The 24,395-nt window shown below is 41.2% G+C and overlaps 1 protein-coding gene and 1 long non-coding RNA gene across 7 annotated transcripts in view; one reads left to right on the top strand and one right to left on the bottom strand.

Annotated features, from left to right (window-relative positions):
* Nucleotides 1-24,395, top strand: part of Adamts9 (ADAM metallopeptidase with thrombospondin type 1 motif 9) — a 170,572-nt gene that overhangs the window by 103,785 nt on the left and 42,392 nt on the right. For 2 of the 4 annotated variants that reach the window (XM_076940139.1, XM_034512351.2), the window contains 2 exons: nt 15,242-15,409; nt 22,255-22,428. In XM_076940139.1, coding sequence (XP_076796254.1) covers nt 15,242-15,409; nt 22,255-22,428 — 342 coding nt within the window. The remainder of the gene's footprint in view (nt 1-15,241; nt 15,410-22,254; nt 22,429-24,395) is intronic. The other 2 variants (XM_076940140.1, XM_076940141.1) reach the window with 2 other exon arrangements.
* Nucleotides 386-22,343, bottom strand: LOC143443488 (uncharacterized). Of its 3 annotated transcripts, XR_013112538.1 has the most exons (4): nt 22,238-22,343; nt 15,848-15,927; nt 10,741-10,943; nt 4,532-6,950 (listed from the first exon to the last, which is right to left on the bottom strand). It is a non-coding gene; the product is annotated as an uncharacterized LOC143443488 (long non-coding RNA). The 3 variants fall into 3 exon arrangements; XR_013112536.1 differs by lacking the exons at nt 15,848-15,927; nt 22,238-22,343 and adding an exon at nt 386-1,177 and having other exon boundaries at nt 5,199-6,950; nt 10,741-11,203; XR_013112537.1 differs by lacking the exons at nt 15,848-15,927; nt 22,238-22,343 and having other exon boundaries at nt 4,532-6,001; nt 6,822-6,950; nt 10,741-11,199.

The following is a 24,395-nucleotide window of genomic DNA, read 5'->3' as shown; positions in this document are numbered from 1 at the left end:
TCACGTTTGAATATACAGGTTGCTTTGTGGGAAGTTTATTCAAAAGTAAAATGAATTCTGGTGAGCATTTGTCTGGGAAATGAGGAGCACAATTCTGATTAGGAACTAGGATAGTAGTACGATCTTTGTATCATAAGTAAGTACGAATCAGACTCTCCGAAACATGACACTTGTGACCACAGAACTCCATTCTGCATAGCATTTTTCTGGGCATTGTAGAACGTTTCTCCGCTTCCTTGGCCTCTACCTACCCAGTGCCTATAGCATAACCTTACACTGTGATAACTGAAAATGTCTTCAGACGTCACCAAATGATGGGCTGGATGAGGACGATGAAATAAGATGCCCTTTAAGTTTATTGATTTCTCCCTGAAGAATTTGGCTTTTCATATTTTTATAAGCATGGGGTCAGTGACCCTCAACATTTCCAAAATACATTTGATACCAAATTTTTACTTTAAGGTTAATAAAGTCTTTGAAGTTATACAATTATTCTCTTTCTTTTCTCTGGGAAGAGAAGGGTTGTTTTTTGTAGTTTTTACTGATTTGTGACCTTGGGACATTGGTTATTTCTCTGCTCTTTTTGTTAACCCATTGAAGAAAACTATTCATAGAGCCTGCTCTTCTGTATGTATTGACTTGGCTCTCCTGTACATGAATTTCTGGGAAATAAAGCTTCTGAGTTCCACTCCTCCAGAATAACATATTTTTTTCTCTTTGCAAATCATCACTGCCCTAGTAGATGACAGATTGTATATCTATCTAACAGTCCCAGCCTTCATACCACAAATACTGACAAATATACTCAGAATGAAAGGTCTGAGATCATACAGGCAGAGAACATTGTAGATGATATATTTCTTGAATCCAAAAGGGGAAAAATTAATCTTATTTATTCTCTTTTAATAAACTCATAAACATGACCAAAACTCTAGACTCTCAAATGCCTACAGTTCAACACTGTATCTTGACATCGTTAACTGCATAGTTCATACTTAAGAACTGTAAAAATGCATTACAAAATATCAGAGGGGATGGAGAGATGGCTCTGTGGTTAAAAGCACTCGCAGCCTTCAAAGAACCTGAGTTTGGTTTCCAGCACCCAAGTCAAGCAGCTCACAACTTCCTGTAACTCCAGCCTTGGGGGATCCAACACCCATGTAGTCTCCATAGTCACCTGCAAACAAGTGACACACATTTACATAAACACACATATACATAAACAAACATCTAAAAATAAATCTTTATGAAAATAGTCACACACACTTCCCTATGTTTTAAGTTAATTTGTACTTTTGTGTTGGGCCACCATTCACCTCCGTTCTCAGCCACATGGGGCCCAAGGTCTGTGTATGAAATCCCTGCCCAAGTGACTGTAATGCTTGAGTACTCTGTTGGTAGGGAAAACAAATGAAATAAACCCAAGACACTGCCATTAGCCTAAGAAATAGCATAGTGGGATTTACCATGTACAGTGTAGTGAAACAATGCACCTTCCCCTACCCCCAGATTTAAACTTGGTGCTGGAAGACTGCAAAAAACCTTACTGAAAGCAGGACATTCTCACTTGGCTCTCAATGAGATAACAGGTGCCATTTTCTATAATCAGATTGAACCTTACATTATTAACCGACTAACTAGCTCAAAAGCTCTTTAAATTAAAGCTAGAGGGTCTTCGGAGACAGCTCAGAGGGTAAAATGCCTAACATATATAGAGCCCTGTGCTCCAATCATGATATACATGAACTGGCCAGAGTGGCACATTCCTACAATCTCAACAGTCACAAGGTAGACACAGGAGGATCAACAGCTCAAGGTTATTATCGTCAGCTACATAGGAAGTTAAAGGCCAGTTTAGGGGATGGGTGCATGTAATCATGTCTAAAATGAATAAATAGATAAATAAATAAATAAATAAATAAATAAATAAATTTTGTTTTAAACATTAGAATTTTGACCTTTGAATACATATAAACATGCCAATAATTCTAGGTTAAGGATCTAACATGTGCAGATTTGCCCTAAATACCATGAGCCACTACTGAAAATCACACCTGCTTGACCCACTGCAGTCCTGAACAGTCTCCAGTTGGTGTCTCATCGACCATCTTAAACTTCTGAACTTGACACACTAGGTATCCATCTATAGTTGACCAGATGGTTTGGACTGAGATGGAGAAATTATAGCTAAGACACCCAATTTTTTGGCCCTGTGCTATGGGCCATGGTCCAGATCATGTGTATTATATACACTACTGATAATCCTCATGTAATCCTGCATTTTGTTATGTCCATTGTGCAGGTAGGGAAACTGAGACATCAGAAAGTTAATGAAGTTTTACAGTTTCATGTGTCAGAACACTTTGATGCACATCTGATAGAGTCCAAAGCTCCAAGTTTTGAGCTGACTCCAATCTTCTGAAGGTTCCCTGGAAAAGAATACCACCACTTGCTTAGGTGAAATGGTTCAGCCCTACCTCTGCTTTTGAAAATTCCCTAAGGCTGAGCCCCTCAGATCTGAATGTTCCCCAAGAGTGTTTTAGCTAGGACTTACTTGTCTTCACACGTCTCTCTAGCTGGGGGAACTGAACCTTTGCATTGTTTGAACTAGATTTTTTTTTTACACTGCACTAGATTTGATAAAGCTATCTAGGCACCTTGGAAATTGGATTTGGTCACCCAGCACTCTCTGAGCACTGAGTTTGAAATGGCTTGGTTTCCCCCTGGCTGTTTGCAGCACCTGTGGGGTGGAGTTTCTGTCAGGAAAGGTCCTGTGAACTAAGAAGGCCTGTCTTTCTGGACTTGGCCTGATTCTAACATCTGGAGAGGTAGGACCTTGACAAATAGATAGCCCACACTGGTGGCGGCTTATCAGGAGCTGGTAGACACAAACTTCAGATTCACACCACACAATTCAGTTACAAAATCTTGGGCTCCCCATTGGCTTCCCAGTCTCTCGTAAGCCTCTATCTGTTTACAATGAAAGGTGTTTTTTAAAAGGTCAGTATTAAATAGGGACATAGTGTCTTAGGATCCATATGGGAGTTTGCAGATCTTTTTCAAATAGGTTTTTAGTCAGAATGGAAATAGAAATTACCTGGCTCCGATAGACTTCCTTGCCTGATAGACTGACTTCCTTCCTTCTCTTCCTCCTTATCCTCCTTGTCCTTCTTTCCCTCCTCCTTCTCATGAAGACAGTCTCACACATCCCAGGCAGGCCTTGAGCTCTCTCTGTACCCAAAGTCCCATTACCATAATGCTTTTTTTTTTTTTTTTTTTTTTTTTTTTTTTTTTTTTTTTTTTGGTTTTTTCGAGACAGGGTTTCTCTGTGTAGCCCTGGCTGTCCTGGAACTCACTCTGTAGACCAGGCTGGCCTCAAACTCAGAAATCCGCCTGCCTCTGCCTCCCAAGTGCTGGGACTAAAGGCGTGCGCCACCACTGCCTGGCTTACCATAATGCTTTTATGTGATGCTGTGAACAATGCTTTTATGTGATGCTGTGAATCAAACATGGGGTTTCATTATATCCTAGGAGAGCTCTCTGCCAGTCAAACTCTACCCGTAGCCTCTTATTCATTACATATCTTTACATTACATATATTTCTACCTGAAAAACAAAAATCAGTCTAAATTGGCATTTCTGGGTAGAAGTAGCATTATGGAACACTGAGGATGCATGGTGATCAGCAGTTAGAGACCAACACTTTCTTAGTTCTTTCCTTCCCTCCTTCCTTCCATCTCTTCTTCCTTCCTTTCTTTCTTCTTTTCTTTCTTTCTTTCTTTCTTTCTTTCTTTCTTTCTTTCTTTCTCTCTTTCTTATTTTATTGGTGTTGTTTGATACAGGGTCTCATGTAGCCCAGCTGGCCTTGAACTCACGATGATTATCCTGTCTGGGCTTCTTGAATGTTGGGGTCATAGGCATGTGCCAGCATGTCCAGCCAGAGCTAAACTTTCCATGCCTGTCTAGCATTTGGGAATAGCATAGTATTCCGAGTTTCTAGTTTCTGCCTTTTGCTGTTTGTTTGATGTTACAGTCTCAGATAAGCTTCCTCTTAGTTGTCTCTTATACAGTATTCAGCTATACAATTGTGAATTAGCATTAAAGTACAAGGGTAATTAGTCAGTTAGGGGGTTGTGAATGGACACAGGAGATTGGAGAGAAAGATTGTTATTTATTTGTCCTTAAAATAAGATGAGGATTGTGGGAAATGTGGTCTTGTTACTTCATGAACATTGTGGGATAAATGGCTATAGTGGTGCTATAGCATGCACTCATTGGTGTGTTGTATAATTATTTGTATGTTTTCCATACACCAGACATGTGTTTAGTCTCTAGGGATTGAACAGAACACACATACACACATACATGCACTACATGTACAGTCTCTCTCTCTCTCTCTCTCTCTCTCTCTCTCTCTCTCTCTCTCTTTCACTCAGTATTTGAAGTGTATATTCTTGGGAGTAAGGGAAGCCTATCAATAACAACAAAATAAAGAAGGGAATAGAGATTTTGAAAAAAAGGTGATAAATGTATAGGTAAAACTAGACTCATGGGGAGAAATAGGGCTTCTCATAGAAGGTCGAATGGAAGCATGGGTTTTAAGGAGATTTGAGGAAGTATCCAACAATCTTCACTTGAACAAAGATAAGGGGAAATACAAAGGAAAATGAAATAGGATCCAGAAACAGGATGAGAGACCCCTAGGGTGAGATGGGATGGGTTGAATAGGAACATGAGTTTATTTTAAGAGGGTGACTCTGGCTTCTAAATTCAGGGAAGGAAGCAGGGAGACCCCCTTTCTAGGAAGACATCGTGATAACTAAGATGAGGACAACAGTGGCTGGGGAAACTGTGCGCACAGGAAAGATGATGAGGCTTCGGGTTCCTGAGAGATTCTTGAAGTAGAGTTAAAGGATTAGCTGAGAGTTTGGATGTGGGATACAATGGAAACAATGGAGTCAAATGTCAACAGGTTTTATGGACTAGGAAAACGGAAGGATGACATTCCTGTTGTTTAAACTAGAACTGCCTATAGGAGGAACAGATGTGTGGAGAGAAAAGAGAATTTGTGCTGGGAACCTATTCATCTGAGAGGCACACTGGGTGTAATTTCATGCCCCTGCTGAACACCAGTGCAAGTAGACCTTGGCAGTGTTGAGTGTCTTTAGTTAGACAACAGAGGGAAACGTGGCACTTACCAAACCATATTCTTCTTCCTTGGTCTTTGGATTCCCTCTTCAATATGTCTTAGAGCAGTATAGGAATAATTTAAATTTATAAAACAAAACAAACAACATTAAACATAATTCTAATCCTTGCCTTGTCAGGCCGTTTATTTTATGTACGTGTCTGTTTTCATCCCCTCTCATCCCTTCTCAGTGACATTTTTTGAACCTGTTTTTTAAACTGAAATGTGGGCAGAAGGAGAAGATAAGAAAAGAGATGAAGGATTTGGGTGAAGCATGTTGAGAAGGATGGAGGGCAGTTTGATCTCTCAGTAGAGTAATGTGAAGCTGGATGAGCATCTGATTCAATGATCTTTTGACCATCTGTTCAGACATGGATCTCTGCAGACAGGCTCAAATACTTATGCATACTGGATTAGTATTAGAACCCAAATGCCACTTGCTTACCAAGACTGCTTTCTAAAACGTAGGGGATTTTTCAGTTCTCCCTTAGTAACTTGGGGTTGTGTGAGGGTTCCAGGACCCCTTTGCTGGAACCTCCAGGCTCTGTAAATGGAGAAGCTCAGTTCCTTTGTAAGAAATATTGTAGCATTTTTATACAACCTATGCATGTCTTTCTTAATACTATAAATCAATGTAAATGCTCTACAAATATTTCTGTACTGTTTAGAGAATAAGAAAAAAGTATCTACATGTTACATGGAAGCGTGATTTTCTTTTCCTTAGATGTTTTTGATCCAAGGTTGGTTGCATCCGTGGACTCAGACTCCAAGGACATTTAGGGCCACCTGTGTGCTCTATTTTACAGCTGCTTCCTATAAATAAAGATGCTCCCATTACACTAAGGTTATGGAGAAAGGGCCAAACAGACTGAGAAAACAGTGTGGATTGGAGGAGACACAGAAAAGCACACTGCTTCTATGTCTTCTAGATGATTGATTGGTACTTGGCCTGGAAGGGATGCAGTTCAGCAGGCACACACTAGTGTCTAGAGACAAACTGATAGATTACTTTCCTACAGAAGTGTTCCTAGTTGTGACCGAAGCTTCCCAGACCTTGGATACTAACATAGAGGTCACACCAAGTTGGACTGCCAAAACTTGACAGCTGCTAACTGACAAACATCTCCAGATTGCCTTGATGCCTCTAGCCCAGACCTTTGATCACACTCCACTTTCACATTTCAAGAAAGTTTGGTTACTGTTCCCACCAACCATAGTTTGCCCATCAGCTACTAACTCAAACACTTCTTATTTTTCCTCCTTCCAGGTATGTGTGTGTGATGCACAGTAGCATGGCTGTGCATATTCAAGTATGTGTGGGTACATGTGCGTGTGCACATGTTCCTGCACAGATGTGGATACGTGCAGAGCCCCAAGTCTTCTGCCATTGCTCTTCACCTTCTTCATTGAGTCAAGTCTCTCAATTGAGGAATTCTCCAATACAGGAAGTATTGGCTAGCCAGCTTGCCCTAGGGATCCTCTGTCTTCTCTTTCTGTACTCCAGAATTACAGGCGGGCCACCAAACCCAACTAACATGCATGCTGGGAATTCAGATCCGTTCTCATGTTTAGAACACAGGTTTTTAAGCACAGCCATTTCCCTAGTTCATTTCTCAGACACTTCTCTACTTACCTTTGGAACATGGAGATTGAGGATTTTTGGAGCCTGTGTCCCACCCACTACCCTCTTCTTCTTTCACCTGCTTTCATAAACACTTTTATGGCAGGCAGAGTGGATTCTTACACCATCATCATCCCTTTCCTGAAAAACACCAACAGTTTATAAATAGCCTAATGGGTAACCTTTAGAAGGATAGAAGAGCTACAGAACTGGGGAGTGGCCTTGGGTAGTCACAGGGTCCATGAAGAAGCATCAGGCCTGGTGATGGGATATGCCCCATACTGCCTGAGCATTATTTAGCCAGCACAGAATTCACCGGATAACAAATTTGCAGATTTTCATGGTTTTTGTGTCTCTCTTGATGAGGAGAAAAACCTGTAACAATCACATTCCTACCGAATCAAACATATAGTAGTTTGAACTTTCACAGATTGTCTGAGTTCATGTACAGGTGTTATTTGTGCTAAAATGCATGTCTCCCTCTAGTATGAACTATTTACACTGTGAGTGAAGGTGAGAGAAGGAAAGTTAGAGAACCCTGTGCCTCCTAAATCTTAAGGGGGGGGGGGGGGTTGTTGGGTTGAAGGCACCAGCACTTGGCTTCAATGCTGACAGATGTTTTGAAGCATAGCCCAATAGTTGACATATGAATCATAGTTCCTTTTCTTAGATCTTTTAGCGTTTAGCATGCCCCAGAGTAATGGGGTGGGATGAGGCCATGAACAGAAAGATGGTCTGGTGCCCCATCCAGCTGGGATGATTATGTCCACCAGATCAGCTTTCTTCTGTGCTGCTGCCTGGCAACCTCATGCTTTCTGGGATCCTTTTCATACTAAGAAACGCCAGGGTGGTCCTAGACATAAATAGCCATCAAGCAAGCCCATTAATACTGGCTTTACATCCTGAAATCACAGCCCTTATTTCCTACTGAAATTCTCCCTTTGCCTGTTCCATAGTTTGGTTCTTGACCAAGGGAAGTGACTACTTACACCATGTGAGCAGAGCACGGAAGGGAGTGAATATGTATTTAGTGGTAGTTGTTTCTGATGCTAATTAGGATACTTAGGATACTTGAAGTCACCACATCCCAAAGTCCAGGGAAGAGCAGATGTGTTGATGGAGGTGGAAGGATAAGCAAGAGTGTTGAGCAGAAAAGATGCACGGAACTCAAGTATGGTGCCCATCTTTTCTTACTCTGGTTTAAAAAAAAAAAAAGTCTGTGTTAAATAGGAGATAGTCCAGAGAAGAGCAAAGAGTGTTAAGGCGTCTTCGTCACGCATGTCTGCTCTGCAGATTTCTTCACACTCTTTAGAAAAGAAAGCGCTTCACTAGCACACACTGTCACCCAACTGGAACTCTGTCAAAGTTCCACCCTCACCAGTCAGCATCTCATAGAATGTTCATCTTAGGGTACATAAGTTGACAAATATTTTCTTTAAAAACGCTATCTCTTTGGTGGTCTATTTGGAGACATGCTAGACTTCACTGGATAGAAAACCATTGTGATAGAAAAAATCCATGTTATGTTTATGTTGTCTGCCCCACAGAGGAAGTTTTGAATGCATAGCGAGCTCCTCTAGTTGCCACATAACTGCATTGCTCAGATTGTCTCATCTTAACAGAGAACAAATCTAAGCCAAGAGAAGTTACGTGTCCCCAACAGCACGATATTAAGATAGCAGTTACAAGTCAAACCCTCGGTTGCATGTTGGAGCAAGGGGAACCACTTGCAAACAGCTATTCTTCCTCTTTTTGTTTTTTTAACCTCACGTGAACAGCCACCTCTTGGACTCTTCTTCACTGGTTTCATGGGCTCTCTTTTACTGGTCGTCCCTCAAAGTTCGAAGAGCATAATATCTGCTTGAATTCTTTCTTTTCTACCCTTTATGCTAGCTGTGGGTGACATGCCCAACTGTTAAAGCCAAGAGTGGATGCCTGGTTAGCTATGGTTCTAGACTGCATGCAGATCCCTTAGAACTTCCAGTGTGACCAGCTCCAAATTGACTTCCTCTTCTGGTGATCAAAACTATATGTGTGGCTTTCTTTCTGAATGACCTTAAGTATGTCATCTAGTTTCTTGTCAAGCCTTGAGCCTAAAATTAATAGATGGACTGGATAATCTCTGTGATGGCTCACAATTCAAAAATTTTGAGAAATTGACCCATAACTTATAACCTGTAGCCTTCCATCCATAACTGTGCCAAGGTTCATTCATCAGTCAACAGAGATGATAATTCACTGCAGGCCATTTGGCAGGCCCCAAAGAGTTGATATACCTCAAAAATGGCAAAGAGAGAAGCGGGGTGTGTTTTCCGCTAAGGGGCAATGTAGGCTTTTATTTATGTGGTTGTATCTGTTCTTTACAATGCCTTCCCTTTCCAAAGTGTGAAAGGTGCTGTGAAGGGGTACTGACATCAGAACTATTAGCACTGCCGAGCCACGCTTCTTTTTAGGAAGCCGAATGATCAGAGGACTCGGAAGGAGTCTTACAAGGCATTTCTATGTGGCCCTTGCTTCCAGGTATTCCCATAGGGAGGTACATGTGAATATTACCCAACTTACGAAGTTTCTTATCTAGTCTAAGAATTCACATGCTGATCATGGAGATGTGCTTAAAACCTAACTCTGCTGCTTCCCAGTTTTGTGACCCTGGGTAAGTGATGTCACTCTTAGGACCTCAGCTTCTTCCTCTATATGAAGGACCCCTAATAATACCTGAGCCACTGCTTCTTTGGGATTAAAGGAAAGAAGCTAATGTACTTTAGGCCAGTGTCCTGTTCATATTAACAATTAATTAAGAGATGCCTAATCTACTGGTTAGTAATTATGGTCAAAGTTCATCTTTGGATAGCCTTTTTTGAGTCTTCACTTATTTCAGGTTAGTTCAGCACTAGAACTGAGAGATTCTGAGGGGTTCTTTCTTTGTAAATATAGTATGTAGCTTATGGCGCTATTCTATGTGTGGCTATAGCTTATGTGTGTTCATTTCATAAATATGTTCTGACTAGCTATAGTGTACAAAGAAATAAATACATGTTAACTGGAGCTACATCTTCTGTCTTTTTCCATCTTCCACATGGTTCTCTAGGCCTACCATTCATCAGTGTTTGAAACTGTGACAGACACACACACACACACACACACACACACACACACACACCCTGCCACCAAGTCTGTAGATTTATATTTACATTTGTTTTCACAGTAGAACAAAAGCTGTAGGCAGTTGTCCTTTTGCCTTCCCCAGTGTTGTGACATTTGTGCCCTGTTCATTTTATGTGTCCCTGTATTGGCAATGACAGGCCTGAGCCTTACAAATGGCCTTGCATCCTCTCTGATGACATACTTCCCGGGTGGCATTAACTTTATTTTGTTAAAGGCAAAATGAAAGGAGAATTAAGAAAAGCTTCTTGTTTTAATGTAATGATTTAGGTATTTTTGCAAATTATACAGAATCAGAAAAGAAAGACTTTGAGAAGTAATAAATACAGTGTCTAAACAAAACTCTATCCCCCTACCTCAGGATGATGTTACCCATCTGACTGCCAGATTCACTTAGAAGAATCTCATTTTTTGCTAATAGGCCCCACCCAGTACATTGCATTCTCTTGGTCTTTTACTCCTTGTTCTTTTCTACCCACGTCAATAATCTATCAATCCTGGGCTTAGAAGTATACGCTAGTTGAACAGGACCCCTCACTACACATTTCACATAGGCACAACCTCATCTTTCAAGATTACAAATCATCTAGGCAGACAATAGACAAGGGCTGTCATCTTGGACCACCCACTAACCCACATCTTTCAGACATCTGGTACAGTTCGGCCAGTCCTGGCCCACAGTCTTCTAGAGCTAGATGCTTTAATCCCCACCCAGATGCTTCTAGCCATATTCCATGGGCACACATGGCCCCCACCCTCCTCTTCTTACCTCTGTATTCCCCTGTTCTTTCTTCTGAGTCCTTTGTGATAAACTTGCCAAGTCCATCATCATAGGGATCATACAGAACTCCATCATCATAGGGATGTCCATATCCTCAGCAGTGTCACAGCCCAGAGAACTCATTCGCTTTCGCTATTGAATCCTTCTCTTTCACACATGTGCACCAGGGTTGTTTGCAGACTTCTTGATGGCTAAGGAAACATGACCCTTAGCACAAGGGAAAAGACAAATGCCAGGATCCTCCAAGATCAGGGCCACCAGACCCACACCCATTCTCATGTATAGAGCTACTTCTTTAGAGAGCTTAAGCCTTTGGGAAGAAACTAAAAACACACTGCCTTCATCTTGAGTTTCATTCCCACCAGCTGAGTTGAAATGCAAGGATTTCACATTTTTAGCTGTTAGTGAGTGGAAAAAACGTCAGCACTTCTGACCACAGCCCAGCTTCCAGCATGCCCTTTGAATGGCCTCACAGAAACAAAAGCTTGAAATCTCAGGCATTCAGACTGGCTGACCTTGGTGTTTCTAAGTATCAAGCAGTGATAGTGCTGTTTGGAGTCTTGCTCAAATTTGGGGTGGGGGTTGGGGCAAGGAAGAATCAGTCTCTTAACTATGTTGAGTCATTTCCCAAGAGAAAAAAAAAAGCCAGTATTCCTGGCAAACTAGGAGGCTATTTCGGCTGCAAATGTAAGGAATTAAATGTTCTCAGGAGCAAGAACTTTGAGATACGTATCCAGTAAATAACAAGAACTAGATGACGTACTAAATATAACTACTGTGTGTTGGTGACGCAGGTTGATGTAAATGTCATCGTTTGCCTGGGAAAAGACGAAGTGATCAGACAGAATTCTCCCTCAGAATGTAAGAGCTGGAACCTGTGTTTATTTGATTATCAGAGTGACAGCTCCTTTATGAAGTCATAATAGACCCATCAATGAGCCTGGTAGATTTGAGTATTTCTATGAACAGCTGATTCTCTTCAATGGTAATTTAGAAAACATTGAATGAAGAGTGTTTGCTGTCAGATGAGATTCCGTGAGGATTTTCAAATCACTTTGAGATCTTAATAACTCCAGGCAACTAACATGTGTGGTGAATCGTGCCAACGTAACATTTTTTTTCCTTTCACCACTTCTATTCAAATCCTATCCAAAGCAAATGTGCCTGGACATGGATAGAGGGCAGCTAATCTATACATTGAAGGCTTCGTCGTATTTAGAACTTAGTTTGTTCATCACTGGCTCTTTGGCAGTGACGTTAGTGGCAGACCTCGAATGAGTCACTGACAGCAAAATTCTTGGTTGCTGTTTTTTTTTTTTTTTTCATTGCACTGTCATTGTTCCCAGAAGAAGTATATCTTACTTGTATTGGAGCAGCATGTGCGAAACACAATTCAAGGCATTGTGGTTGCACTGTTGTACAGATAGCACGACTTATCTCGAGTAACAGTACCTATGTCTATTATCAAAGTGTATTGGGAGGTTGGGATAGCTAAGCTATACAAGCTTTAGGGATGATAACCTCTTAGGGCAGTGTCTGGCACATAGTGAATGTGAGAACGTTGAGGCTTTTCTAATTCTGACTCTATAGATCATTACCAACGTTTAGACCCTGTTGTCCAATGACCCTGGCGGATTATTAACTCTCTCATGAACTCTCTTCTCCTGCTTCACATTGAGGGATAGCTTGTTTGTACAGCTCGCATACTGAAATGACTATTCCTAAGGATGTATTTGCACTAATTTCACCCATGTTTATTTGATGAGCATTAAAAAACTAGTTTTTTTTTAAACTCTAGTCAAGCAAATGTTACCACCTGCTATTCATATGCTTTCTATCAGACTCATTTCCTACAAATAAAAACACGCTTGATTCTGTGGGTTTTTTTCCCTCCCAGTGTGTACCATCTTTAAAATGGTAGCAAATTTTATCACCATCTGTTCAGCTGCCCAAATCAGAAATCTGAATGTCACCTTTTGCCCTCTTCCCTTCATGCTACATCTGACCCATAAGGTACTATCATTTTTATTTGAAAAAGAAAAAAGGTACAAGCCTAACAACTTTCCCCACCCAAACCTTCTATACCTGTGGCTCACAACCTTCCTAATGCTGTAACCTTTCATACAGTTCCTCGTGTTGTGATGACCTCCAACCATTAAATTATTTTGGCTGCTACTTCATAACTGTAATTTTACTACTGCTGTGAATCATAATGTAAATATATGATATGTAACCCCTGGGAAAGGGTCAGTCAACCCACAAAAGGATCACGACCCACAGGTTAAGAATCTCGGTTCTATATAGACATCCAAGCCATCACCAGCACAGTGGGACTTGCCAACACAAACATGGTGGCTTCCTTTGTGGTTTCTTTCATTTCCACTAACCCTATATTCATATCGAGTACTTGGCTCCATAGTCAGTCTACAATGGAGAATTTTGTAAATTCTCCATTGTAGAATTTACAAAACAAAAATTAGACTATTCCTTATCCTGAGTTAAGTCTCCTCTAAAATTTCCCATCATGTGCCAAATATAATTTAGTCTCATTTTTATGATCTTCAGGCTTGCCTGGTGTGGCCCCGTTGGAAGACCTCAGGGAGCCCTTTTTGAATCACTCCACCTATTTGTTTCTTAGAAGTCAACTCAGCGAATACTCATACGCAATATTTATTTTTGTCATCACTTGAGCAAGATTAATTTCCATGACTGGTCTCTACACTCCCTGAGGAGTCAATTTTGTTATCACTGTATCTCCAGTGTGTCATGTAATCTCTGTCACATGGCATGTACACAATAGATGTTCAGTTCATTAAGCAAATGAACTTATCCCAAATTGTAATTATGACTTCATACTCTTATTGAAGTAACATTTTAAAAATTATCAGTTGGTCACTTACAATAGCCATTATCCTTGTGCATGTAATTAGCTGTTCTCAGAGACTGAAGTTTTAAGAACTTTATTACAAGAAGCCTTTGAAAATGATATTGAATACTCTACAAGTACCCAAACACTGTAGGTTAATTGTTGAAGATTTTTGTTTAGATACAGACATTCCAACTAGGCTTGCTCCTTCCAAGTTGTAAAATATTAAGATTTCCATAATGGCTACTCCAAATCACATATTCATGAATATTTCACATCTTAAAGTAAAAAGTTAAAGCCAAATGTACAAACATACATATTTTAAATTCTCTACCAGCTCCAGTTGAAAATTTTATAGTGGTTTGTTTTTTTAACAGAAAAACATTTTTGGCACATTTATGAATGGTAAAACATTGAGGATGTCTGGTAATAATGATAAAATTAGTATTAAGCTCCTTGTTTTACATGAAACTGTTTGTCTATTCGGCATAAAAGGGCACTTTGGTAATTTAAGCCAAAAAATAACAAAGCTATCTGGAGGGGTTGGGGATAAGAAACGTGAAAACGAGAGAAATGTAATGTGAAATCTATTTTCATTGAGGCTTTGTCTTTTATTCTCCATTCTTAAATTTACTCCCCTCTAGAAAACAAGACAATTATATTGGGAAATAAGATGCCTTTAAAGATCTGAGCCATCAGTGTATGATGGCTGAGTAAAGACTCATAATTGCTAATGAAGCCTTGGATGTTGAATGTCTCATGCGTCCATGGGGGCCAGCCTCTTGCCTGTTCTACAAGAAGCTGTCACATCAAATTCTTGTCCAGACTCCATGGGCACTTTGATTCTTAAACCTTTCTGAGAAACCTAATCTGAAATCAAAGTCAAGTTTCCTAGATGTGGTCAGACAGGGTCACATTTAAAACAGTCCAGTGAATCCACAGATCAAAGTTGAAAGGTAATGCCTCCCTCCTGAAGTTGGCACAGACTCACCCACCAGCTAACCTTTTCAGGGTTTTTTTTTTTTTTTCTTGCCTCTTTCACCTCTTTCCAGTGGGCTGGGAAAATGAGAGCTTTTTTCCCTTAAAGAGATAGATGGAGACTTTCCTTTAACACGATCTTGAAAAAGTTGAGCACAGTCATATATATGAAAATACCATACTAATCATACCAATATCATACCATACCTTCATACCAATCAGTGAATCGGGAGGTATTTCACTGCAGATGTGTTTTACTGGTTTGTAGCAGGATTTCCCTCAGTGAAAAGGCCATAGCAATTTCAAAATCAAGAGGCAGTTTTCAGGTTAAATTGTCAGGATCTTCCCATGCTTCTGTATAAAGCAACGCGCCACACAGGGCTGCTGCCATATCGCTACAATGCATGGACTTTTTTTTTCTTTTTCTATTGCCACCTTTCTTCCCTGTAAGGCTTTGAGTTCTTCTCTAGAATGGCATTGGAGAAAAGAGGGTAATGGTAACTCTCATTAGACTTGATCTTATCGTCACATTCCACATTTTCTTTCTTCCTTTTTTTTTTTTTAAAAAAATCAAAATCACTGTGATTAAAAAAAAAAAAAAAAAAAACAAAACAACAACAACCTTGCCATTGCTTTATATTGCAGTGTTCTGTCTCTTGTGGTCGAGGGCATAAACATCGAAATGTTTACTGCTTGGCAAAAGATGGAAGCCATTTAGAGAGTGATAACTGTAAGCACCTTCCTAAGCCACATGGGCACAGAAGGTGCCGAGGAGGACGGTGTCCCAGATGGAAGGCTGGCGCATGGAGTCAGGTGAGCAATGCTTCTCTACCCACTGCTTCCTTCTGTCCAGCCCCGGGCCTGACACCAGCATATTCTCTGTGTCTCTCTGCACCGTTCTCATTTTACAAACTGGGAGGATTCTTCACCAAGCAGGCTGGGTGACCTTAGACAAGTAACCTCGGTCATCAGAGTGCTGGTGCAGTTGTAAGGCGACAGATGTCTAATACAGAGTAGCCCTTCTATATCTGGCTGGTGGCCTTGTGTCACCATTTGCCACTTACAAAGGTGTAGTTTAGCATGCACTGGGATGAGCTGCTGTCACCTGATGGGAACTGAGACTCACTGTACCTTGGAGACTCTTTCCTATCACATAGAGTACCTAACAGAGATGACTCAGGGAAAAAGGAGTCTATTTTCAATTTCCATTTCAGGGGATACTGGTCTGGCAAGGCAGGGAAGGCTTGGTACCTGGTGCAGCATGGTCTGTGGGCCAGCGGTCTGGGGCACAGCTGTTCAAATCTTGCAGTTCAGGAAGGAGAGCGACAGAGCTAAAAGCAAGCAGGACCAATCTGTAACCCTTAAAGGCAACCCCCAATGACCTATCTTCACTAGTTATAACTTCTCCCGCCCCCAACAGTGCTACCATCTGGGAATTAGGATGAACCGTGGGACAATTCACCTTCGGACAATAACAATTGTCAATATAAAATACTGGCCCATATCTCTTTGCCCATTTGCTTGTTCACAGCTGAAATGGGAACGTGAAAGAGAGCTCTCTGTCATTTTGTAGCTGTGGAACATTGGGTAGTTTGTTTGACCTTCCTGGGCTTATTTCATGCGGTTCTTAGGGGGATTTAATGTAGTGATGAATGCCAAGTGCTTTGCTGGTGAGAGGGAGCTGAAGGAGTTGAATCCAGTAGAGTCTCAAGTAATATTTTGTTTAGATGAGGGTGATATATGCTTTAGATGGGAAGAGAAGAGGAACCCAGGACACCAATTACAATCTTTTGTTGAACCTGCAAAAGCAACTTTAGAAGCTTGACAAACTAAAGTCATTTGTATGTCCTTAGAGTCAGTCTCCTAGAACCCCACTGTTTGTATACTCTCTCACAGTGGCTTAAGGTGCTTACTTGAAAGTAGGGACATATGATTTCTTTTTAAAACATTCTATTCCTAATTATGAGCTGATCAGATTCAGCAGGAGGCAGCCTGTCTTTTCATTCTTCCAGGCTGTGGCTAGCCATGCCAATGACTCCCTAAGGATCAGTGAAAACTAGGCTAAGGGTTCATGGCCTCCAGAAGAACTCTTCCATCTCTGGATACAGCCATGTTAACACCAGGAGAGCTGAGGGTTTTCTACTGTAATATTCCAGAGGAAAAGCCCTCTAGAATCTGAATGCTGCTTAAATGTCCCTGGCTGATACTGCTGTTCTCTATACCCACGTTCTCCTTTACAGAAGAGCACAGAAGAGCACAGCATAGGGCATCATCCCCCGGCACAATGTCCTGGTCCTCTAGAGGCTTGTGTCATAAAGAACCATCTGGGATTTGCTTGTTGGCTTTAATTTGGCAATCAAAGAATGCATGCTTTGCCTTCCCCGGCTTCTGTCAGGGATTGTGTTCAAGGCACTGTGTCACACTTGGCATCTTCTCTAATGGTTTCTAAGTGACCATTATCATCTCTTAACTTCTAGCCCCTTTGTTTTTGGAGCTATTCAGTTCATGCAAAGCCTGCGGCTAACGTTATTTAAGATGCCGCACTAATTACGCTGTCCTTTGGTAGGCTTTCATGCTCTGTCACTCTTTGCTCTGCTCCTTGGCCTTTTCTTATCTATTTATCTAATGTGATCCCCCCCCCACCCCAGAATATTAACCTCAGAGCATGTAAATGTCATACATCTTAAAGGCCCATTTATTCACTGAAGAGATGCATAAATGAGTCGTCTGCTCTTTATTGGGAAACATGAACTGAGTTTTACTACAATATCAAAGAGAAGCCTAAAATTGCTTATCAAGCTAGGGTGTTAGGTCTGAAACCCGTTTTATCTGTTTGTTTGTTTGTTTGTTTGTTTGTTTGTTTGTTAAACATAGATTATTATCAAAACTCCTCCGTGGGGGTGGGGGGAAGCACATCTGTTCAAAACAGTCACTCAGAATTGATTTGCAGGGATAAATTGTGAAAGGAGGCAAGACCTGAAAATCACTTGGGCCGCTGGGTGATGGAGACAGTGTGCATGCTTAAGGGTTATCGGCTCACTAATCAGCTGGCGGTAAATAGGAATATTCCTAAGGCCATGGTATTGAGCAAAAGAAAAGAATGCTCACTTGCTATAATATTTAAATTTTATATCTCACCCTTCTGCTGTCTGCTAGTAGCTATATTCCAGTCCTATTGTCTCCTAGATATAAAGAATAATTAGTACAATTTTTCATCTTGTCAACATGTCTGATGATACTAAGATGCATTAGGATCTCTCCCCAAAATGCAGTGTTTTGTGATATAAAGTAGATATTTCATTTCTGGATCCTTTGAAATCTTGAAGCTGTAAAGGAAATTCACTTTTAAAAATCCTCAGTAAAGTCTTAAAGGATTTCTTTTTCCTTCAAACATTCATGTTCAATTTGTTTGCATGATTTTGATCAAGAGCTAAGAGATGCTGATGAAATTTTAGGACAAGAATCACCACTGGGTTTTCCATTCAGCCGGATGCTCTGAAGAATCAATAAGTCCCCTAGGGCCAAAGCCTTGTAAGGTACAGTTAGCTAGAATTATGCTGATCTTTTAGAAAGCCTCTCCCACCCCACCCCCACCCGGAATGATCAGAAAAACACACACTGGGCTGAAAGGAACACTTCTTATACTCATTGGTCCTAAATTCTGTCCATCAGTTCGTTCCTCACTACTGAGGCACTGCCCTTTTTCTCAGTTTACCACCTGTGGGTGGGGTCAGGGTGGGCCTTACAAACCATGGAGCTCTCTCCGTTGACCTTACTTCCTTACTGATATAACATGTGATGGAATAAGCCATGAGGTCTCAGGTTCATAAGATTTCATTTTTAAGTGATCTCTGCTGCAAACGTAGAAATGAAACTGGCAGGTTGCCCTCCATGCCGTTCTTGGTGTTGAAGGAAAGCAACCTGATTGTGGTGTTTGCTGCAGAAGGCTTTTCAAGTGTTTTCTGGAGACAGTGGGAAATCTGTAGCTTGTGCCCTCGGAGACAGTAAGGGGACAGACAGTCCTATGAGTGGTGATGAGAAACATTTGCTTTAGTACTTTCTGGTCTTTTGGCTATTTGGGTTTTATTTGAGCCATGAACGTGGTTTGAATATAAACTTCTCACCCCAACTTTTGCTGGCATAGTATAAAACATTGCCCCATGGTAGTACCATGTTTGAAAACTGGGAGCCAAGTTTAAATCTAATCCATAATGACTTTGCCACATTGCCTTGCCAAATTTGATTTTGACTCAAATATTGTGCTTTTTCTTTGAGCTAAGGTAATTGTCTCTGTTCTTCACTGTATTTATGGAATGTCTATTGGAAAGGTTTATTAGGAAATAAAAAAATTATTTTATAGAAGATGCTTAGCATGCTGCTAATCACTTAACTGGGGGTAATTTTATACCCTGTGAGATAGTTAGCTATGTCTAGAGATGGAGTTGTCATAGCTTGTACTGAGGGACCCATAACTGGGTTTAGTGGAGACAAAGGAAGAACACATCCAAACTTCTACAGTGCACAGGCCATCGGCACAACAAAGATGCACTGAGACGCTTATATAGAACCCAGCATACAGAGTGCACTTAGTGAAAGTCTAGCAGGTGATGTTATTATTTATAGGAGCTTTGTTGATATTATTATTTATAAAAATTTATATCATGGCTATTTATATAATTTATATTTTTATAATTTAAATAATGGCTATTTTCAAGTTAATTCTCACTTTAAAATACTGGTGTCACCATAAGCTCAGCATAATTCTAGAAGAAATTGTGTGACAAAAATTCTTTCTAATTTTTCAGGTATATATTGATTACCCAAACATGAGAAATTTCAGATTTTATTTTTTAAAATCTATGTAAGTGTCAGATTCCACTTAAGCCAGTTGAGTCCTGTGTTGTAGTATTGCACAGCAGGGAGCTAAAAGAGATGAAGCCTACTCCCAGCTCAGCAGTTCACCATGAAAAACATCCCCTTTCACACCCTTTCAAACAGGCTGGCCCTACCAAGATGATGGGAGGGGTGCATTAATAAAGGGAGTGAGTGGATGGGTGGGGGCACACTCTCATAGAAGCAGTGGGAGGGAGGACAGGATAGGGAGTTCCTGGGGGAATGGGGAAAGGGGATAACATCTGAATAAGTAGAACATCCAATCAATCAATCAATCAATCAATCAATAAATGGAGTGTAGATGTCCTCTGCCTTGGAACTAAACAATTCACTGAGCATACCCACATCCAGGATTGTGCTGGGGGACTTTCTGATGCTCGGTTTTTCTAAGGGATTCTGCATAAGTCTCTCAGAATTCATCAAGCAAAGCTGTCTGGCTCTGCACATAAATTGTTGTTTTCCACAAACCTGTGCAAAAGAATGAAATTCAGGGGTAGCTTGCCTCATTCTGAGCAGAGATTACCACAAATGCACTATCCAGAAAGGCAGGCTTTGCACTTCACTCTTCATTTAAGACATGTTTTTAATTGTTTTTTAATTAATAAAAGCATTAGCTCCAAGTTGCCTTCGATGTTATGATAATCAGAAGCCTGAACAACATACTGTATGATAAAAGTTTCCTGTGTCTTCAATTTGTCTTGTGCAGAATTATGAAACGTTGTAAGAAGTGATTATTGAAATTATAGACACTTACAACTCTTAGTTCCTTACCTTCACTGCCCATTAGGTACTTGTTTTTAGTAGTGATAGCATCAAAAAGGAAAGTACATGTTCTACCAGCATGAGGATGGAGATTATATTCCTGGTACCTAGGTCAAAATCTGACAGCACTTGTAGTCCCCCTTCTAAGGAAGGCAAAGTCTGGAAGATCTCTCTCTCTGGTGCTTGTTGGCTAGCCAGTGTAGCTGAATCTGTGAGTTCTGTGTTCCGTGAGAGACCTTTTCTCAAAAAAGAGTAATTGGGGAAGAAACCCAACATTGAATACTGGCCACCATATGCATGCCTGCAGACATGTATTCCACTACCACCCTCTACATACGCAAAGGGATTTTGTTTACTTAACAGCCTAGTTAGTACTAGACACTCTAAAGGTCTTTCCCATTTTTGTTTGTTGTGAAAATGTGATTTTTTTTAACTTGCCAGTTTTATATCAAAATCAAGTATGTTCACATTATTATTCTCTTTGTATTTCTGTTGCATGTTGTTCTAGAAGTATATTCTTGGATTTAAGAGTCTAAATAGCCAGAACTCTTTTGGTTATTAATGGCATTTGAATATTTCTATCTTTTGCTGTGTAACTCTACTCTGGTCCTTTTCCAGCGCAGCCAGTGTAAAATATTATAACTCACATAGCCCCTGTGAGCATTGAGTGGCTGTTGTTTGGAGACAAAGCCATTCACAGTATTTAGGAGTCCCCCCCTTATCCTTCCCAGAACATAATGACTTTAAAGTCTGGTTTCTTGTGGGTCACAAACTCATTCAATTCAATTAATCCAATTAAACCCAAACAATGGCAACAATGTTGGGACGAAGCATTGTCTTCCGCTCCCTTTGATGTGAGCTATGAGCCTCTTCCCCAGCATAGATTTCTCTGAAACAATGAGATCTCCCAAGCTGCCTTCTAAGAAGCAGCCTAAGCTGCAGAATCCTCCACTTGGGTTTACATACGTCTTGACAGAATTTCCATTTTTCACAGAGCACCTTGAATTTTCCTACGAGTGAATTGGACAAGCGTGCAATTGTAGTATAAAGAGCCTGGTTCTGTTTTAGAAGAAGACCTCCTCTTAACTGCATGGCATGAGTGTCTGATAACTTGGTTTCTCAACACCAGACAAATTAACAGAGACTGATTTGTGCCCCCCAAATTGTTAATAACCTTTAATAACCAAGTGCAGTATTTGTGCAGTTCTTTCTAATCAAAGGTTGCCTTTGGTTTCTGACTGCCAAAACCTTAATAAAGACAATAATTCTTGGCTTGCCCATAAGTGAGATTATGCAACCAGCAATGAGGAAACCATTAAAAAATTAATTTAGGGGAAAGTTAATTGGTGTTTTGCAACTTGGTCAACAAAATGTTTCATCGTGATTAATGGGATTTTTCAAGGACTGAAACCATTAAGCCCGAGGAAATTATTTTTCCTTATTAGCTTTTATTCTTCGCCTATTCATTTGAGATTATAAGGAGGCATAGATAGTTAAGTGAATTCCATGATTTGAACAAACAAACAACAAGCAATGCAATGTTCTGTCTCCAGGAATAGAAACTAGAAAAATAAAGGGGGCAGGAGAAAGTCATTCTGCTTATATGGCCTTGATTGTCAATGGTTGGCTCTCTGTGCGCTAGACTATAGAACTGTATCTCCCAATTTTCACAAGTCATACGTCTTGCACAGTGTTCCGTTTGTCTGTTTCAATGTGGCACTATCACTTCTGGATTGGGCTGTTTCCCCACAATCTCTCTACCCTCTGTCATCCACTGAGAGAGTGGTTCCTCCCCACGTATGGCTCCTGCTCCTTGCCCAGCACTGGCAGCGAGTTTCCAGCTTTTAGACCTTGCCTTGGTGTCCCCCTCCTTGGAAATGAGAAAGCATTTTGATTGCTGTGAAAATCATTGGATTAAGAAAGCATTGCCCTCCTCTGTGACCCACCCCTTCCCGCCCTCCAAAAGGAGCCCAAGTGCCTACTTACATCCTGTGTCTTCTCAGTGCTCTGTGTCCTGTGGCCAAGGCGTGCAGCAGAGGCATGTGGGCTGTCAGATCGGGACACACAAAACAGCCAGAGAGAGTGAGTGCAGCTCATACAGCAGACCAGAGTCGGAGCGTGTCTGCCAAGCCTCACCATGTCCTCTCTACAGTTGGAGGGCAGAGCAATGGCAACAAGTAAGTAGAGCCATGAAGTAAGTGCACACCAGCCTGCATGTCGCTCCACCCCCTTGTCAGCATCAGATCCGCACCCTATGGAGCTTGCAAAGCCATTGAGCACAGTGGCATTGCTGGCTCCTTCCCAAAATCTTTGCTGTCAGGCTCTAGGCAATTCCTGTTTGCATTTCTCCCTGTGTTCTTGAGTATTCCAGAGCTGGGTTCTCTGGAATGGGAAGGGAAAACAGCTTTGACATGCCTCTGGCCAAGAGTATAAGCATAGAGACAACTTTCACTTCACAGGAGGGGAGATGATGGGCAGAATACTTTAATATGTGTTTGGACTTGGTTATTCTGTGTTCATTTGAATAGCCATAACCTGCAAGTACTTGAGGTAAAGCTTAGTCAGTATTTTTCCTTTTTCTGTGCCATTGACTGTCAGGGAGAGAAAATGAGCTCGTGTGAAACACTCACTAATTAGGGTAGAACTTCCAGTAGTTTCCACAAGTGGTAGAATCTACAGGAACTGTTGAGTTAATGCAGAAATAGGTGGGTCTTAATTTTTCCTCTACTCCACAAGTTAATGCTTGACTTTAGCAGACATTTAACTGTCTGTGCTTGAAAGTCTAGTTGCTAGGGGGATGTGGTATAAAACATTAGGGGGAGGTAACCCCAGTTTCCAGAACAGAATGCTGGGCTATAGAAAGAGCAGGACAGAATTAGAAAGTACAGTGAGATCTGCTGAGCCTGCAATGACATGAAATATGCATGCTGTGGAAGAAGGAAGATGAAGAACCAGCCTGCACTGAGACTAGCTCGAACCCCCAGGCAGCGTGGTTTGAGAGTGATTGTTCTGCACTTGCACTTGGCGCTGTGCTGGGAGCTTTCTGTTCATCATCTCATTTTATCTCTTGGACATCTAGATGAGGTGAGAATGATTATCATCCCCCTTTTCAGGTGGTAAAACCAAGGTTTAGACAGGCTTTGCCAGGTGCCCAAGGGTCCCACATCTGGCAGCTAGAGGAAGCCACACGTGACCCTGTTTGATCTCTCTTATCTTTATGATTTTCTACTGTATTCTGCACCCCTGGGATTGGCTTCCCAGCCCTGCTGTCCTCGTTCCTTCCTGGTGATGGATCCACTCCTTGCTACAGTGGTTCATCTCTTTAGGAATGAATGGTTCCTTCTCCATCTGCTTGGTCATGGTGCTTGTTTTCCTTCTAGACTTTTCTTGCTTCTGTCAGATAGTATCAGGAACAATACCTAAGGCAGTTAAGTTTAAGATTATTTGAACTTGAGCCAGATAGGTTATCAGGAACTTGTATGCTTAGAATATCACTGTAGTCCCTATCTCGGCTGTGTCACCAATAGCCACATGACTCGAAGCAAGAATTCTTGTATCTCTGAGTCTTGGCTTGCCATCTGTAGGATGGGAACGGTAGTAGCTTTGTAGAGCTGTTTTGAGGAAGTTGGAAAGGACACTAATCTGTCATCCATTGCAGTCTCAGGACTGTCTGTGTCAGATAACAAAGAGGTTACCTCATGTCCCTGACTCACTGAGACTTTCGATTGTCTTTGGGATTCCATCTTCAGACTCATCCCTGTCCATTTTCTCCACCTCGCTCTTCATGCCATACTCAACTCCGTGTCTCTGTCCCAAAGATCAGGAAGTGCGAAAGTACTCATAAATGAGGCAAAGCTAACTGCTTATGCTGTAGCCAGCATTTGAGAGTTCAAGAGCCAATCAGGAGCATCACAGGCGCCATTCCCAATTCCTTCTGAATCCCATAAGGCAGAAAACCACACACGAAATGTGCCTCAAAGCTTCTGTCTTTGCATGGGCTACGTAGGTGGGCCTTTTGAAATCCTTCCTCAAATATTGCTATCAAGCTCCATGTAGAACGACTTAAGTGTGATGACACATGCCTTTAGTTCCAGCACTCAGAAGGCAGAAGCAGATAGATCTGAATAAGTTCCAGGCCAGCCAA

Source organism: Arvicanthis niloticus, chromosome 9 (assembly GCF_011762505.2).
Source record: "Arvicanthis niloticus isolate mArvNil1 chromosome 9, mArvNil1.pat.X, whole genome shotgun sequence".
Taxonomy (NCBI): Eukaryota; Metazoa; Chordata; class Mammalia; order Rodentia; family Muridae; genus Arvicanthis; species Arvicanthis niloticus.
This window is presented reverse-complemented; position numbering and strand designations above follow the sequence as displayed.